Below are 19,973 nucleotides of genomic sequence, written 5' to 3' on the forward strand. Positions count from 1 at the left end.
TTTTTGGGGTGGGCCATACAAATCCTTTTTTTGATTTTTTTTTGTTTTGTCCCAATAGTGTGGGGTATCGTTGGATAGGTCTTTCAAAACGAATAAGGGTCTTCAAAAACATTTTTTGATATAGTACTTAACTATTTTCGGAAATAATCGCTCCAAAAGAAAAGAAAATGTCTCCCCCCCCTCTCTAACTTTTGAACAATGGGTCCAAAAATATGAAAAAAAAATCGTGAAACAAAAGCTTAATAAATATGTACTTTCAATGAAAACTATAGCGAACATGATCGGTCCAGTCGGTTTTGAGTTATTGCAAAAAATCTTCTTTTCTTAGTAAAAGTACTCCCTTATGCTTGTAATGTACTTACATGATACTTACCTACTATTAGCCCCCATTTGCCATATTTTGACAGAATGGAAACTACGAAACCCTACACTGAGCATGGCCCGACATGCTCTTGGCCGATTATTCTTTAAATGTCTCGGTCTGAGTCCCCACACTTATGGCAACCCTACGCTAGACCGGGTTTTGTTTACAACAACTGTTTGTTTTCTGTTGCTAAGGTAAGACGTCGAAGACATAAAGTTTAGGGCATTTACTGACAGACCATAGTGTTCTAATTTCAAAATGAGCGTTCCATGATCCACACAATCAAATGCTTTAGAAAGATCACAAAATATGCCAATTGCATCACAAGAATTTTCCAAATATCATAAATATGTTTAATAAGTACCGAAGCAGCATCGGTCGTGGAAAGGGCTTATGTGAAACCAAACTATGTCTGTTGAAGTGACCCAGTAGATCATTTAACAATAACTTTTCAAAAACTTTACTTAGTACAGGAAGTATTGATATTGGACGGAAATTAGCCATATCACTCGAATCACCCGATTTAAAAAGAGGTATGACTTTGCTATATTTCATAAGATCTGGAAAGACGCCTTGTGAAATTGAAATATGTATTATAAATTACGGCTAAGTAAGGCGCTATTACGTCTAAGACATGACTAATGACTCTAACGGATGTTCCCCATAAGTCTTCCGTTTTCTTTAAATTGAGTGACTTGAATGTTTTAACAATAATTGTTGAATCTACTAGACTAAACTCAAAGTTAATATTACATTTCTTAACATTAGCACAAAGTAAGGAATGAGCTCGAGACGAAGATGAATGTAGACATTTCGTGGTATTAATAGCTATTTTAGAAAAATAATCTTCGAATGCCGAGGCAACATCGTTGTTGTTGACTTGACAATCGCGTGATTTACATTTACCAGCTTCCCTATTTATAATATTCCATGTTGTCTTCACTTTGCTGCAGGGACCGTTACCGGTATTCTGACTACAGGTTATTATTGAGGTATAACCGGTGTTATTTGAATTTGGGTATTTATATCACTTAAGCTCCGAATACCGGTATTCAATAGTGTTATCGGTTTAGCCAATTGACAACAAATACCACTATTTGATAGTTTACTCCTAAAGCTATTACCGGTAATAAGTAAGTGCCAATACCGGTTGTAGTAGTACCACGATTCGTTCCTTCGCTACTCGTCAAGGACGTTGTCCGGCCCGCTTGTAAAGTTGTAAATACTTAAGATCCGGATCTTAGAATGCCCGTTTTCATGTTGGCTGGTAAAATTAGCTGTTAGGTGATGATTTTGAATGATAAATATTTAATAGCGTTCATTTGATTCATTTAATTGTTTATTTTTTTGTTGATTTAATTGTATTTTATTACGTATGTAGTTTATAATCTCAAATATATGAGCGCCGATTAGACGTGCGCGCCGCCGCCATAAGGAGTCCGCGCGCCGCCGCCGCCGCCGGTAGATTAAAATGCGCGCCGAATATTTTTTATAAGACAGTATTATGCAGCGTTAAAATATGTAATAGGTTATAGTCCGATAAGAAATAGTTGAAATAGGCGCCACTTCCTACGTAACTCTCACATTTTTGACGTAAAATACTTACTTAAACATGGCAATAATTACGTACTTACGGAAATTTTTTGGTCATATAATTTAATTTCTACTATTTTATGTCGCACCAACACCATACTAACTATTTATTATGTGGCAGTACGATTTACATAAAAATGTGTTGTATGTACCATGTACCTATGGGTAAAACACATTTATAAAGTATAATGTCCAGTGTTTTAACCGTTGACGATTACAGGGCACTTGTGCCAAGTATGCGAAGAGTAAAATTATCACGTTTTCTGGTAGTTTTTATGAATATGAATATGAATTAAACAGAGGGATTTTAGGTGTTTCAAAACCTTTTAAAAAGTCATTACTTGTCGTATTGCAACGTAATGAACCAAATAGATAAAAAAATATTATTACGGTTTTTTTTTTCCTGTGCGTTCATCAAGACATCAAGAGACAGACCCGATTTCATTTGAGAAATTTCTTACGAAAATATTGATAAAATTGCATGCATTGTTGTATACCATTGCTCAGATGTTGCTGCATCCTACGATACCCCGCTAAGTTTGATTTAATGTTAATAAAATAACGCCAATGACTGGTAAAATTTTACCACCTACGAGCTATAAAGCTTTTGGAAAAATATAAAAATAATAGGTTTTACTTTAGTTCATAACATAAGTTGACATTATCAGTAAGTGTATTTGTAATTAAAAATGCAATTATTCTATATTTATTTAAAAAAATATGAATTTTACAAAAAAAACCTTATGCATATAAAGTACTGTATACTAACTAGGCAACGTCCAAAATACTAGACGTCTTTTCATTATGCGGCGTATCTTTTTATTTACACCGACTGGCAACATCCAACATATTTGACATACCTATGTTTTTTTCGAAACTATTATAAATAGATTTTTTTCATGATTTTTCTACAATAAACAACCACATAATAAGATAATAACACCAAAAAAATGATACTAACACAGTTTTTTGAGATTTTTTCCCTTGTCGATTTAAGGGTTAAGCATGGCTTTTCATTATACGTCTTAATATTGAAAAGTTGAAAAATTCCACGCCGCCGCCGTGGATTTTTTTCTGGCGCGCCGCCACCCAATTTTTTTCGACCGGCGCGCACGTCTAGCGCCGCCCAATAGGCATTTAGCCGGCGGCGGTTCGCCGGTCAAAATTGGTTGGCGGTGGCGGCGAATCGGCGGCGTAGCCTTGAAAACTTGGTTTATACGAAGAGAATTCAAACCTTAATTCATTTAATTTAATTTCATTTAATTTATTGAATTATGGTAGGAAAAAAGTTTTTCATGGCATTAACTGTAGATAAGCAGCATAATGAACATATCTTTATATTGTGAGGTTACTGTTAATTGAATCTATCACTAATTCACTACACTTTATAAAACAAAGTCCCCCGCCGCGTCTGTCTGTAACTATATGAATGTATGTTCACGATGAACTCAAATCAAAACCTACTCAACTGATTTTCATGCGGATTTCAGCTATCAATAGAAAGATTTTTGAGGAAGCTTTAGTTTAGGTGTACAATTTGTTAAGGTTTTGTGTAATCCGTGCGAAGTCAGTGCGGGTAGCTATAGTCAAATATAATAGTTATTATATGTACGTATCGCCAGGAGAGGTGAATGATTACACACACTGCTCGCACAGACCACCTAGTAATCGCAAAAATAGTATGAATGAATCAATGAGTGAATGTGACTTAAATGTACGATATTAAAAGCCTACATATAAAAACCCCTTCAAGAAACTTTTTTGCAGTTGATATCAACTTGATATTGGTACGAAATACGGAACCCTAAAAAGAATATTAATTTCAAAAATGTCTCAAAAATTGTATTGAACAACTATTTACAACTAATATTGCTCAAAGGTTAACTGGAAGAGATCCCTTAAAGGCATAAGTTCGCCTTTGTACTAATGACGAATGTTATTTTTCCTGTTTTGTTTTGATTTTTGTACAATAAAGTGTTTTACTACTACTACTACTATATTAAAGCAGAAGGAGTTGAAAATAAAGTTCCAGTTAATCCTTGTTTAATATTCGCTGAAAGTTGTTGAGCATTAGACTTTTCTGAGTGAGCACTCTATGTATTTTTTTCTTTATGTGGTTCAATGCACGTAATAATTATTTTTAGATATAATTTTAATTTATATTTTTGTTCGGTAAATAAAACAAAAATATGATATGAAAAGTTTTCTTGATTTCTATTTAAAGTTAATTGTTTTTATATAAAGTACCATCTCTTAAAATATCGGTACCTAATTTGTTAGCACGTTATATAAAAGCAATAAATTCCCGATCAAACTAATCTGCATAGCATTTGCAACGACAACGTGTGTAAATATCATCGTTAATGTCAAAGTTCTATGAAAATATGACGTTTATATTATAATAACACTCCCTCACTTTGTTCTGTTCAAATCGGTGCAAAGTTAGCTGAGACAGACTCTAGTATCTAACAAGGTCACGCCGATGCCACACCGATAGCGCAGAATTTTGGCGGCGGCGGCGGCGCGAAAATTTTGGCGGCGCGGCGCTCATATTTCATATGGAAATGTTTTCTGGGATTAATTATTTTCATTAATTCATTCATTAACCTCGTGCCTTGAAACGGTCGCAACGCTCAATTTTACAGATTTCGAACCACTTGCTACGCTCGTGGTTAAATCATGAAATCTTTCGCTTGTACAGCGATCAATATAAGCATGAGCAAAAAGAATAGATAGTAAGTTACATATGTCTTTGGCATGAGGACTTAACAACAACTTTAACCTCTTGTCGCAAAGTTTTTGGTTACTCTTTGATCAAGTGCAATGAATACCGGTATTAAATACGAAAACCATTACCGGTATACTGAATACCTGTTATTATTGAGGTATTAATGAATACCGGTATTTCATTATGTCAATTAGTGTACAAATAGCGATAAAGACAAAAACGGAATGACAGCAATACCTCTAATGCGAATATAGGTATAACATTTTAACCGGTATTCGTTTGACAGTTTTTATACAGGTATTTAATAAAACCGGTTATACGGTCCCTGCTTTGCTGTCCGACACTTTCAGTTTAGAACTTGTATAGTTTGCTTTGGCTGTTAAACACACTCTCTTGAAGATTTTTGAGTAGTTCCTCACATAGTCCAGGAAATGTGTATTTTTGTTCAGCTCTCTCTCACCATAAAGTTCATAAAGCCTTTTTCTACTTTTATAAATGCCTGCAGTAGCCCATTCACTAAACTTTGTTCTAGTTTTTGACCCACTAATAGTTTTCATACTGAAATTTTGATTAAAATGATAAAGAATTACGTAAAAAACATCTTCATACAAATGATTACAGTTATAGTGTGAAAATGGTAACATACAGAGACTTTTTTGAATTTCATTTTTGTATAATTCCAAGCGACTACTAGTAATGGGTCTATATGTTATTGTTTGTGGAGTATCATGAATATCGCTTAAGAAAACAGCCCTTTGACCGCTATGATCAGAATGAAAACAGTTAAATATTTGCTTATCTATACATTCACAATTACAAAATATATTATCCAGACATGTTGAACTAGTTACACCTACCCGATTAGGTTCAAGGAACAAGTTAAATAAATTGAATGATTTAAACAAACACAGCATTTTAACAGTATTACTAGAGGACTCGAGCAAGTTAACATTAAAATCTCCACAGACTATAACATGTTTTTGGCCCTTACATACTAACCTCAGCACACTTTCCATTGTAGTTTCAAATGTGCTGAAGTCAGCTGCTGGTGGTCTGTAAACACATACAATAATATATTTTTCTAATTCTACACAGGAAATTTCGATAATTCTTTCTATGGCATAATTTACAATATTTTTACGCTCTTTAGATTTCATGCAATTTTTAACAATTATCAGGGAACCACCATGAACAGCAGACTTTCTAGCAAAAAAAAACTGACTAATTTAAAGTTAACAAAATCAAATAAAAACTGCCCATCTTTCAGCCAATGTTCAGTGATACACATAACTTCAACAATATTATTATCTAAAAATAAACCTATTTCTAATTCTTTGCTGGAAAAACCCTGAATATTCTGGTGAATAATATTCATACTCAGGCATTTTTCCGCTGTCTTACAAATAAAAGTAAAATGTTATTAATATTTTTTACAAATTTTCTGTGAATTTTTATATTTTTAATTTTTTTTTAAATACCTAAATGTAATATATTTATTTGGATTATGTGTCGACGTAATCACTAGATTTATTGTCTGTCCCATACACCGCAAAGTTCAGCTATTACTAATTATTTCCATTCCGCCATACTAGCTGACCGTATCTTTCCTGGCCTATATCGTGTGTCAAAGCAATTAATTACATTTTGTGACCTTTGTCTTTGAATTGTTAATAGCCCACCCGTTTCTAATTTCGAACAGCAATATGGTGCAGTTAATAGTTTTTCTTAAAGCCAAAATCGTAAATCTCTGGGAAGATAACAAAAGTATCAAGGAAATAGCACGAAAGTTGAACATTACGGTAAGTAACTATTGTAACTAATGTTTTTTTTTCTATTTGTCAATGTAGAATTGTATTACCTAATTGTGATGAACCAAAGTCCTTCGTACAATCAATTGCCTTTATTTTACTCTAAGTTCCTACTTCAACACTTTCGACATTCTTAACTTAACAAGCAGTAAGCCTTCCTACTCAATGTTACCGGTTCAAGCGCCAAAGCGAGAATGCCCCTTCCATCTCATGGTAAGTTACATTTATACTTTTTCATCATTTGAATTGGCGGGTAGGAGAGTAGGGTCATTTTCGCGACTACCGACATATTAATTAACAAATATTCGGGTAAACACAAATCACATTTCTAATCACTACCCACTGAATGCCATAAGTTTAACATAACGCACACAAAATAATTATAATTTATTCTTGAAATCTTATGAAATATCACACTCGGCCATCCGACTGCGTGCTACCTCCGGTGCACGATCAACAATAATATCACACTCGGCCGTGTTGCCCGATGCCTTTTCAATCCTATTATAGTTAGACTAGTCTGTTTATACAATACCAATACTCTTCATTGTACACCAGAATACAATAAAATAATACAAAGAATTACAGCAACTCTAGTAGAGATAAACTTCAAATTATTTAATTTACTCATGGTATCCGGTATTGCAGATGTAAACGGTATTCATTCTTCAGACTAGTATTACTATTACATAAAAAGGGATACCTACTTATACTACTGATCATGTTAACGTTCACGAAATACATCGTCCACACTGTCAACCCCATACGATTAGTTATTTTAGCTTATTACACGCAGGATTACAGACATTATTATCGGCACGTACTTATAGAATAAGCCCAAATTTCATTGCATTGATTTTAGTACTGTAACATACTTATAACAAACATGGCACGAGCAATACAATTTAGCCTGATATATCAGAATAAGAAGAAAGAGACAACTACCACAGTATGAGCCATAATAACTGACATCAATAATCAAATTTTTAGTCCTTTTATGGTAAATGTAAGAACTGTTTATGGGTATAATGTTTTGGGGAAGCTACGTAATTACATTAATGGCTTAATCAGGTTTGTAATTAACAGTTGCAATTATCTAATATTTTCTCTCTGAAATCAAACATTTTTTTTTTCAAATTACAATACTAGTTACATGCTTGATGACGTCCTCTACTGTAGGTCCTTCTTGAGCGTCGCCTTGACTCCCGCGGTCCTTCTTCGTGCGGGTCATCTGAGAGAGGCCCTCGTCGTCAGCGCCTGCTGTGGTGACGACATCTGTATTCAGGCTGTTCTCACGCTCTGCTGTCGCAGTCCACAGCGTCCTCTGTGGTAGATTCACCGTCGCTAACCTCCAGCGTCTACCGCGACTCTGCATCAGTCTTGCTCGTGACGGCAGTCTAGGTGATCTCGGGGTGTCAATATTGGAATCCATTTTACCCTGTAATTAAATTTCAGTGCGCTGCATGATTGGTTGTTAAACTTTCTTCTCACCCTACACTTATTTAAACTCATAATAAACTCTTTAAACTCATAATAAACTCTTTAAACTCAAAATAAACTCTTTAAACTCAAAATAAACTGTTTAAACTCAAAATAAACTCTTTAAACTCAAAATAAACTCTTTAAACTCAAAATAAACTCTTTAAACTCAAAATAAACTCTTTAAACTCAAAATAAACTCTTTAAACTCAAAATAAACTCTTTAAACTCAAAATAAACTCTTTAAACTCAAAATAAACTCTTTAAACTCAAAATAAACTCTTTAAACTCAAAATAAACTATTTGAACTCAAAATAAACTCTTTAAACTCAAAATAAACTCTTTAAACTCAAAATAAACTCTTTAAACTCAAAATAAACTCTTTAATCTCAAAATAAACTCTTTAAACTCAAAATAAACTCTTTAAACTCAAAAGAAACTCTTTAAACTCAAAAGAAACTCTTTAAACTCAAAATAAACTCTTTAAACTCAAAATAAACTCTTTAAACTCAAAATAAACTCTTTAAACTCAAAATAAACTCTTTAAACTCAAAATAAACTCTTTAAACTCAAAATAAACTCTTTAAACTGAAAATAAACTCTTTAAACTCAAAATAAACTCTTTAAACCCAAAATAAACTCTTTAACTCTTTAAACTCAAGATAAACTCTTTAAATTTTTAAACTCTTTAAGATCTCTGGCAGCACACTACATGGCCGCACTCATAAACAGCACACCTACATGGCTGTAGACTCTAGCAGCGCACTACATGGCCACATTCATAAACAGCTCTAGACTATTCAGACAATTCGTACTATATACTCGTATTAAACTCAAACTCATATTAAGCTCAAACTCAAAATCGTATTAAGCTCAAACTCAAAATCGTATTAAGCTCAAACTCAAAATCGTATTAAGCTCAAACTCAAAATCGTATTAAGCTCAAACTCAAAATCGTATTAAGCTCAAACTCAAAATCGTATTAAGCTCAAACTCAAAATCGTATTAAGCTCAAACTCAAAATCGTATTAAGCTCAAACTCAAAATCGTATTAAGCTCAAACTCACAATCGTATTAAGCTCAACCTCACAATCGTATTAAGCTCAACCTCAAAATCGTATTAAGCTCAACCTCAAAATCGTATTAAGCTCAAACTCAAAATCGTATTAAGCTCAAACTCAAAATCGTATTAAACTCAAAATCGTATTAAACTCAAAATCGTATTAAACTCAAAATCGTATTAAACTCAAAATCGTATTAAACTCAAAATCGTATTAAACTCAAAATCGTATTAATTAAACTCAAAATCGTATTAATTAAACTCAAAATCATATTAATTAAACTCAAAATCGTATTAATTAAACTCAAAATCGTATTAATTAAACTCAAAATCGTATTAATTAAACTCAAAATCGTATTAATTAAACTCAAAATCGTATTAAACTCAAAATCGTATTAATTAAACTCAAAATCGTATTAATTAAACTCAAAATCGTATTAATTAAACTCAAAATCGTATTAATTAAACTCAAAATCGTATTAATTAAACTCAAAATCGTATTAATTAAACTCAAAATCGTATTAATTAAACTCAAAATCGTATTAATTAAACTCAAAATCGTATTAATTAAACTCAAAACCGTATGAACCTCAAAATCGTATTAGACTCAAAATCGTATTAGACTCAAAATAGTATTAGACTCAAAATAGTATTAGACTCAAAATCGTATTAGACTCAAAATCGTATTAGACTCAAAATCGTATTAGACTCAAAATCGTATTAGACTCAAAATCGTATTAGACTCAAAATCGTATTAGACTCAAAATCGTATTAGACTCAAAATCGTATTAGACTCAAAATCGTATTAGACTCAAAATCGTATTAGACTCAAAATCGTATTAGACTCAAAATAGTATTAGACTCAAAATAGTATTAGACTCAAAATCGTTAAGACTCAAAATCGTATTAGACTCAAACTCGTATTAGACTCAAACTCGTATTAGACTCAAACTCGTATTAGACTCAAACTCGTATTAGACTCAAACTCGTATTAGACTCAAACTCGTATTAGACTCAAACTCGTATTAGTCTCAAACTCGTATTAGACTCAAACTCGTATTAGACTCAAACTCGTATTAGACTCAAACTCGTATTAGACTCAAACTCGTATAAGACTCAAACTCGTATAAGACTCAAACTCGTATAAGACTCAAACTCGTATTAGACTCAAACTCGTATTAGACTCAAACTCGTATTAGACTCAAACTCGTATTAGACTCAAACTCGTATTAGACTCAAACTCGTATTAGACTCAAACTCGTATTAGACTCAAAATCGTATTAGACTCAAAATCGTATTAGACTCCAAATCGTATTAGACTCAAAATCGTATTAGACTCAAAATCGTATTAGACTCAAACTCGTATAAGACTCAAACTCGTATTTGACTCAAACTCGTATTAAATTCTCTGGTAGCACACTACATGGCTACACTCACAAACAGCACATCTACATGGCTGTAGACTCTAGCAGCACACTACATGGCCGCACTCATAAACAGCACATCTACATGGCTGTAAACATTAGACCCGGTTATATGATACCACCTACATGATATCTAGAACCCTAAGAGTCTGACTATTAGTACACCACATACATGGTGACTAACTACATGCTAACTACACCTTTACCCACCTACATATATAACTAAACATTAGACCCGGTTATATGATACCACCTACATGATATCTAGAACCATTAATGTCGGACTATAGTACACCACATACATGGTGACTAACTACATGCTAACTACACTTTTACCCACCTACATAGGTAACTAAACATTAGACCCGGTTATATTACCTACATGGTACACATACATAATAGCCAAATCAATATTGAAAGTTTAATTGTTGTTACCAAACCACGTAATTGTCGTTACACGGCACTTAAGGTACATAGTAATCACTTAAGACACTCTTCATTCATTTCAAAACTAACCAGAGGCGGTTATGTAGTATATGCATGCAAACCGGCGCGGGCGCGGTGTCGCTCCCCGCGCACCCCTTTGTATCAATCAGTAATAAACGGACCGTCGACTGTACTGCTGTGTTTCCTTTACACTCTCAAACACTTCATTGGCGACGAATCTACCCGCGCGTGGAAAAAAAATAACCGTTAATTATGACGACTACTTGTATCGGAAGTCTTACAGTTTTTGACCATAATTCTCAAGAGTGGAGGATATTTCATGGAAGGCTGCAGCAGTATATTCTTTTAAATTCAGTTGTAGATGCCAAGAAGGCACCGTTATTACTCACTCATCTGTCAGATGATACCTACCGTCTGGCTACAGATCTCGTGCATCCTAAGAAAGTAGAGGAGGTTGCGTTTGACGCTTTAGTCGAAGTGCTAAACAAGCATTTCTCGCCGAAAAGGTGTACCTTCGCCGACAGGGAGAAGTTTTTCGAGGCGAGAAGGACAACGGGAGAAAGCGTCGAGGGATGGGCGGCGCGAGTTCGCGGACTCGCCGTGCACTGCGAGTTCGGCACTGCATTGGACATGCTTCTAGTGAATCGTTTTGTGCTAGGCATGAACGTAGGCCGCGAACGTGATCGTTTATTCGAGCAGGACGCTACTTCGCTTTCATTTGCGAAAGCCTTAGAGGTGGCACAGCAGGCGGCGAGTGCGCGCCATGCCCGGGCGACGGCCACGGAGTCAACAGGGGCGGCGCTCGTGAAGGAGGAACCGGTGTACCGGGTGAGCGGGACGAAACCCGCCACCGACCGCGGGCGAGAGGTTCGCAAGTGCACCGTGTGCGGCATGAAAAATCATGATGCGGACCAGTGCAAATATAAGGGTTACAAGTGTCAAAAGTGCGGTTTAGTTGGCCATTTGAAAAAAGTGTGTAAGGGCAAGTTGTCGCGAATTAATAATATAGTGCAGCAAAATAGTGATACTTCGGATGATGCGTCGTGCTGCGTGGAGTGCCAAAACTATAGACTAAGGTACGTTTCAATAAAACCTATTGAAATTGAAGTACAGTTAGGGGATAATCTTGTCACTATGGAACTAGATTCCGGTTCGGGTACCTGCGTCATATCAGACACCTTGTATTATGATAAGTTTCATAAATACAAATTATTGCCTTGTAATGTCCGTATGTGCTTTTATAACGGTCATAAAATCGCACCTTTAGGAGTTTTTGATATTGATGCTACTTTTAACAATAGCACCAAGTGCATCAGCATTTTCGTTGTAAAAGACGGAGGACCCGGTCTATTGGGCCGCGATTTTATGGCCGCCTTTGACATATATTTCACTGCGAGGATAAATAAAATAAGTGAAGATAAGGATTTTGACCTTTTGTTAGAACAATACCCTAACCTGTGGCGTGACGAGCTAGGTGCATTTAATAAGTTTAAAGTCACTTTAACATTAAATAATAAAGCTAGCCCTAAATTTTTTAAGCCACGACCTATACCTTTTGCCCTTAAAGGAAAAGTAGAAGCTGAACTAGATAGGTTGGTAGGGTTAGGTATTTTGGTACCCGTCAACCATTCCCAATACGCTACTCCAATTGTACCAGTGCTTAAAGAGAACGGTAAAGTAAGAATCGCGGGCGATTTTTCGGTTACTCTGAATAAGGACTTAGTGATTGATAAGTATCCGCTCCCTCGTATAGAGGAAGTATTCGCAAAGCTGGGCGGTGGCGAGCACTATAGTAAAATAGATTTGAAGAACGCATACAATCAATTTGTTTTAAGCGATGCGTCCCAGGAGCTCACTACAATAAACACCCCGAAGGGGTTATTTAAGTATACCCGTCTCGTATATGGCTTAGCGAATGCCCCGGCTATTTTTCAAAAAGCCATGGAGACGTTGCTTGCCGGCATAGATGGAGTGAGTTGCTGGCTGGACGACATATGTGTTACAGGTCCCAACAAAGTTGTCCACCTTAGCAGGTTACGGGAAGTACTGAGTAGGCTTGACAAAGCCGGTCTCCGTCTGCAGAAGGAAAAATGTGAGTTTTTCAAAAATAGTGTTACTTATTTAGGTTACACAATAAGTAAAAAGGGGCTTCAATCCAGCGCGCAAAAGGTAAAAGCGGTAATTAATGCACCGGAACCTAAAAATGTAACGGAAGTTAAACGTTTTTTAGGCATGATTAACTATTACAGGAATTTCATTCCAAACGCGTCTAGTGTGTTAAGTCCGCTGCATGAATTACTGCGCTCGGGAGCTGAGTGGGAGTGGGGCGAGCGGCAGCGCCGCGCTGTGCGACAGGTGCAGCGCGAGCTGGCCTCGGAGCGCGCGCTCGCGCACTTCGACCCCGACGCGCAGCTGGTTCTAGCTGCTGATGCTGGCCCCGCCGGTCTTGGCGCAGTACTATCGACTCGCGATGCTGAGGGTATGGAGCGGCCGCTAGCATTCGCTTCAAGGTCACTAACAAGTAGTGAACGCAATTACAGCCAAATAGAGAAAGAAGCTACGGCTATTATCTTTGCGGTGAAAAAGTTTCATCAATATCTGTACGGTCGTAGTGAGCCTTTCATCCTAAAAACAGATCATCGACCGCTCGTATCGATATTTAACAATAAAACTGGTATTTCCATTACAACCGCCTTAAGATTACAAAGATATGCCATTATTTTGTCCGCGTACAATTACGTTGTTCAATATATCACAAGTGAAAATAATTTAGTTGCAGATTATTTTTCCCGCGCTCCATTATCAGAGACTTATTGTGATAGCGATAACCAGTTTGATACTTTTAACTCCCTGCATTTTATGAATGCAATATCACCGGCGGTAACGTACGCCGAAATAATCCAAGCCACAGGAAACGATACCGTATTAAAGACGGTTATAAAGTACATGCAAAATGGATGGCCGCGTAAAGTAGTCTGCGATCAAATTAGACCTTATTTCCAATGCAAATCGGACCTACAATTGGAAGGTGGGATCTTGTTACGGGGACATAGGGTCGTCATTCCAATGATACTTAGGGAGCGCTTGTTGAATGAACTCCATAGTACGCATCTAGGTATCGTTAAAATGAAGTGTAATGCTCGAAGTCGAATGTGGTGGCCAGGGATTGACGCGGACATCGAACGCTGCACCGGCGCGTGCGCCACCTGCATTTCATTACGCGCCAAGCCGCCGCGCGAGGCTCCAGCGAGCTGGCCACGGCCGCCTGGAGTTTGGAACCGCGTTCATTTTGATTACATGACGGTGGGGCAACGGGTATATCTGGTCGTGGTCGATGCGTATAGCAAGTGGCTAGACTGTTTGCATATGAATAATGGTACCACTACGCAAGCACTTATTTCTAAGTTGACATATTTATTTTCGTATTTCGGTATACCGAACGTATTAGTTTCAGACAATGATGTCAAAATAAATTGCGCCGAGTTTAGACTTTATTGTTCTAACAATGGAATTAAGTACATGAACTCTCCTGTATACCACCCAAATAGTAATGGCCAGGCCGAAAATACCGTAAAAAACTGCAAACGTATGATTAAATGTATTTTGAATGAGAATATGTCTCAACAAAAATTGAATGACGCTTTGTATGAGTACTTGTTTACTTACAGAAATACCGCGCACTGTACTACAGGAACCACCCCCGCCAAATTAATGTTTGGAAGAAATTTGAGGTCGCGCCTTGATTTAATTTTACCTCCTCCTGCTAATAATAATAACGCGCACGAGCAAACACCTGCGCCGGAACATCGTCGTTGTTTTGACCTCGGGGACAAAGTTTGGGTTCGGTGGTACAGTGCTCGAAAAGAAAGTTGGCAGTTAGGTGTCCTAAAGGAAAGGGTTGGCAATAAAATGTTTAAAATATTTATGTATAAATATAATTCTTATTGTGTACGCCATATGGACCAATTGTTAAAGTATAAAGGCACTAATGATAGTATTGCTACTATAAGCGATTTAGAGGACCTGGTTACACCTACCCAATCGCCTTCACTTCACAGCTCGCTAGGGTCTGAACCCTCAATTAATTGTTCAAGTACACCCGAAGGGTCTCTTATTAATAGGGATAATGCGGGGTCTGGTGAGTCAGCCTCCGAGGTGACGCGGGAGACACGCGCGGAGGAGGAAATGTGGGCAGATTGTGACGGTGACGGCGGCTCCCCGCCGGCCTCCCCAAGCGGCTCCGCGCCGGGGACGCCGGTGCGGCTGCCGAGCGCGGTCGACGCAGCTGTGCAAGAGACCGCTGAGTCGACCGCTCTCACAGAATGTTCGTCAAGACGTCTGTTGCGTCCAAGAAAAGATGTTAACTATAAAGTTTAGGAATAAGGAAATGTTTACCTATCTAATTGTTATTTTTAATATTAATTATTTCTTTGTTAATAGGTTTCAAGATTAGTGTGGGAGAAATGTAGTATATGCATGCAAACCGGCGCGGGCGCGGTGTCGCTCCCCGCGCACCCCTTTGTATCAATCAGTAATAAACGGACCGTCGACTGTACTGCTGTGTTTCCTTTACACTCTCAAACACTTCAGGTTATCAAGCATGACTTGCTATTGGATCATTTAACTCATACTAAATATACCTACTATTTAATAGATTAGGTTCAGTATTCGAAACTCAAATATAGGATGCACATGTATGTAAACACTTTCATTTAACGACAGTACGTATTTCAACTAGATCTGCATAACAACCGAGAACTTCTGCATGTCTCTTCACAATATGGGCATATTAAAATTTAAAACCACTAAAATTTAAAATCAGTTAAATAAAATTGTTCCTTTAACGACAATAAACGTACTTGCCTTTAATGGTACACGTACAGTACTTGTTTGTTTTGTAATTGCTAACGGATTCATTAAATATTTATCCAAATCGTATCCATTGTATTCAACTTCGCTAAACATTGATACTACACAAAAATAAAAATAACATCTTATGTACAGTGCAGTAGTAACTGCACTGTACATAATCGTAATATGACTCTTGTAAAAAGTTACCCGCAGAGTTATAAATTACGTAACAAGTCTACTTCGTTACTTCAACTTGACTATGATCGCGTATCTGCATATTATTAATCAGGTTTTGAGATTATAAGCATTACACAACTTAAAACTTACTACCATAACGTCAGAGTAAGTATATAAAATATGTATGTATATAAAATATGTATATGTAGATATACTAGGTACTCACACGTTCTGGTCCTTTTATGGGCGCCGTGTTACCACTTCTGACTTGTGATGAATCAAAGTCCTTCGTACAATCAATTGCCTTTATTTTACTCTAAGTTCCTACTTCAACACTTTCGACATTCTTAACTTAACAAGCAGTAAGCCTTCCTACTCAATGTTACCGGTTCAAGCGCCAAAGCGAGAATGCCCCTTCCATCTCATGGTAAGTTACATTTATACTTTTTCATCATTTGAATTGGCGGGTAGGAGAGTAGGGTCATTTTCGCGACTACCGACATATTAATTAACAAATATTCGGGTAAACACAAATCACATTTCTAATCACTACCCACTGAATGCCATAAGTTTAACATAACGCACACAAAATAATTATAATTTATTCTTGAAATCTTATGAAATATCACATAATAAGATAAACCAACAGATATATTGTGTGTGGGTATACGAGTATAATATAAATAGTTTTTTTAATACAGTTGCTCACAAAGTGCTACTTTACGTAGCTGTTTAGCGTGCGGAAAGTTGGTTATGTCGAACTAGTGCTTTTTACTTTTCCAATTTTTTTAAATTTATACTTGTTCCAATTCACGACTACTTATTGATGAGTGTTAATATTAGTTTCCTTTAAACGTCGTAATCAGCATAAAAACCTACTGTTAATGTAAGAATATGAAAAATATACATATTTCATATTTTAATACTTACCTCTTCATCATTATAACACGTTTATTTTTTAATATTGAATATTGAAAATTCCGTTCTTAATAAGGTGTCTGAATGGAACGGAATAGCTGCCAAACGCCCATAGATATAATATACTTAAAGACGACGTCTAAGCGAGCTGTCACTGTTACCACTTTTGTTTAGTGTACGATTAACAATGTTTTACTTATTTTTTCGCAACTGTATTAAAAAACGTCGTTCGATACACGTGCGGAAATGTCATTCTTCACTCGTCCCGAGTCTTCCCACTCGCCTGCGGCTCGTGGCAAGATATCTCGGTACTCGTGAAGTAATGACATACCTTCCGCACTAGCATCGAAATGTACTATTTTAATTGGGGCTGTTTAGAGAAATCCCAAACAAATAATAATATAGTAAAATTATACATTTTGTGTTTGCGTCAAATCCGGTAGTTCTGATTTTTTGCAGACTTATTTATGATGTTGGTCCAATTAATAATCCAAGTTTGTGACCTTGAGCGCCGAACGCATCATTGTCAAATATCGGAAAACCTGCGAAAGTTTCGGTTTTTGTTTAGTTTTGGGCGATTATAACCCTAAAGGACTAGTTTATGATAGTACCTTTCTTAGACGTTTTTTACAATTTCACTGGATTATAAAACACATTGGGAGTATTTTTTGTGAAAGTAAGTTAAAAATTCGGTTTACTATTGTGTTCTCCTCTTACACACCATTAGAAACATACTATAGATTGTTTTATACGTATTTTTATTTGCAGAGAGACACGGTTCGTAGGTGGGTAAGACGTTACCAAAAACAGGGAGACGTGGAATGTGAGAAACCAGGCCCTCGTCCTTCGGGTTACACTGAACAATCTGAGCGGCATCGTAATATAGTGCAAATTCATACTGATGCTCCGTTTACCAGCACTCGCTCCACTACGGAAACTTTTGAAGTGTCACTTAGCACGGTTAGAAGACACCTTCATGCTGCTAACTATACACCATTTTAAACCAGCCAAAAAAATAAAGTTAACAGAAGCGCATCGAAACGAACGTGTAAGGTTCGCAAAAAAATACGAAAATTTCGATTGGGAAAATGAAATCGTAATTTTTACGGACGAAAAATGTTTTAAGTCCGACAAAGATGGCCGAAAAATATTGTGGCGGAGAAGTGGAGAGAGATATAACCCCAAAAACGTGCTAGACCTTAGAACAAGTGGAAGGGTAACGTTAGGTAAAATATATACTTTTTTTATGTTATGGCTGATATTTATATAGGTATAAACGATATTTATCAGAAAAAATATTTTCAGCGTATTACGGGTGGATGTCTTCCATGGGCCCCGGTGAGCTTGTAGAAGTAGGAGGACGAATGAACGGTGAGCGATACCTTGAGGTATTGCGTGACGTCATGATGCCATCAGTTCGCGTCGCCTACCCTGAGGGCCAAATTTATTTAGTGCAAGACAATAGTGCCGTGCATCGTTCGCGTATAGTGCAAGACTGGTTGTCTTCTAAGGCGGACATTACAGTCTTCGATTGGCCTTCTAAAAGTCCTGACCTGAACCCAATTGAGAACTTGTGGGGTCAAATGGTGCTTAACTGGGACCCTACCCAAGTCAGATCCAAAAAAACCTAGACGACGAAGTTCACAGGACCTGGGAATTGTTGAGGAATTGGAACACTTGTTCAAACAATCATGATGGTGGCGAGCATGAAAAGCCGACTCAAACAAGTCGAAGAAAGTCATGGATATCCTCTTCGCTATTGATTAATTAAAAATGGCACGTATTTAACCGGTCAACTAATTAATCGAATATGAATAGTTAAAAAAAATAGAAATGGGTACTAAAATAATAGATTGGCACCAAAAACAGAGCCTTAAAATATATCAATATGAGACAACATTTTAATGCCGTTACAGCTTTTGTTTTTTTTTGAGGCAGGTACCAAGTATTTATTTGGCACCTGAATTATTATATTGGAGACTATTTATGAAGCATGTTTTAAAAAGAAAACGGCTATCTATTAATTCAAAAATGAAGTTCTTTTAAAATATTTTGTTTGGTCACTATACTGTCAAATTAACACGCTCCTCCTCGCTTCGCTCGTCGTCGCACCTATCTTTTAACTCTTGCAGAACACCGTGTTAACTACTGAAATCAGTAATTAAAAATTTAAAGACCTAACGGTATAATGGCCAATAGGTGTTTCATAATTAAGAATTTCGACTACCTATAAGTATAGGTACTGAATTTGTGGTGTTTTGTGGATTAGGAAAATTGACAATTTAAAGTACTAAGTTTTTTATTTAAATGTATTTAAAATTTATGTATCTACCTAGGTATCTTAGGTATTCTGTATATGTAAATATATAAAGAAACAAATTTTATGATCGCTTTACAATATTAGTTGCCAACTTATTATTTTAGACGCCAACCTACTATCAATTCAAGTGCCCTATATTTTTTTTGGATGGCTTGATTTTGCTGCCAGTTTTTTAATAATATGATGCTTAAATTTGAGGCTAATATAAATTTATTGGCACTAAAATATTAATGCACAGCCAAATTATATTATTATATGCCCAGTGAAAGTTCCTGTTTAATATTTTAGTTGCCCGGTTAATAATAAGCCATTAAAAATATACCTACTGTGTTTCCATTTGTGTTATGGGTATTTCTACACTAATGGCGAAATAATTGTGTTAGCAAATTAATAAAACTCCCGTGAGTCTTAGACATGTTGAAATTCATGTATGTTTCAATCAGTCATGTAGGGTTACTCCCGTCATTATATAAGGTAATTATATAAGGTAAGTTTAATGATGTGGTAACTCTATGTAAGTATTCAAATAAATTAAAATAACTAAACTTATTAGAAAGTATACACATTTTTTTTAAATACAGTTAACTTTATGGATGAGTCAGATTGTTCAACTAACTCCTTATCTTTTCCCTAACTAACAGGCCTCGATAATAGTCTTCGTGACAAAAAAGAGAGACCCACGGTTTCAAAAACAGTTCCCTGTAATTTAAAATAATATAAGCACAATCGTATCGTCACCTTTTAGACAGTAATATAATTTAGAAACTGCGGTTGCAAACAGTTTTTTTTTTATAAAATGTATAT

At 36.1% G+C, this 19,973-nt stretch overlaps 1 protein-coding gene and 1 long non-coding RNA gene across 5 annotated transcripts in view; both read left to right on the forward strand.

Annotated features, from left to right (window-relative positions):
• Positions 1–19,973, forward strand: part of LOC134805683 (uncharacterized) — a 515,707-nt gene that overhangs the window by 201,349 nt on the left and 294,385 nt on the right. The window lies entirely within an intron of this gene.
• Positions 10,990–15,476, forward strand: LOC134805679 (uncharacterized). The gene is made up of 2 exons (XM_063778937.1): positions 10,990–11,979; positions 15,344–15,476. The coding sequence occupies exons 1-2, from the start codon at positions 11,156–11,158 to the stop codon at positions 15,354–15,356; spliced, it is 837 nt and encodes a 278-aa protein (XP_063635007.1). The 5' UTR covers positions 10,990–11,155; the 3' UTR covers positions 15,357–15,476.

Source organism: Cydia splendana, unplaced genomic scaffold (genome assembly GCF_910591565.1).
Source record: "Cydia splendana unplaced genomic scaffold, ilCydSple1.2 scaffold_48_ctg1, whole genome shotgun sequence".
In the NCBI taxonomy this organism is placed as follows: domain Eukaryota; kingdom Metazoa; phylum Arthropoda; class Insecta; order Lepidoptera; family Tortricidae; genus Cydia; species Cydia splendana.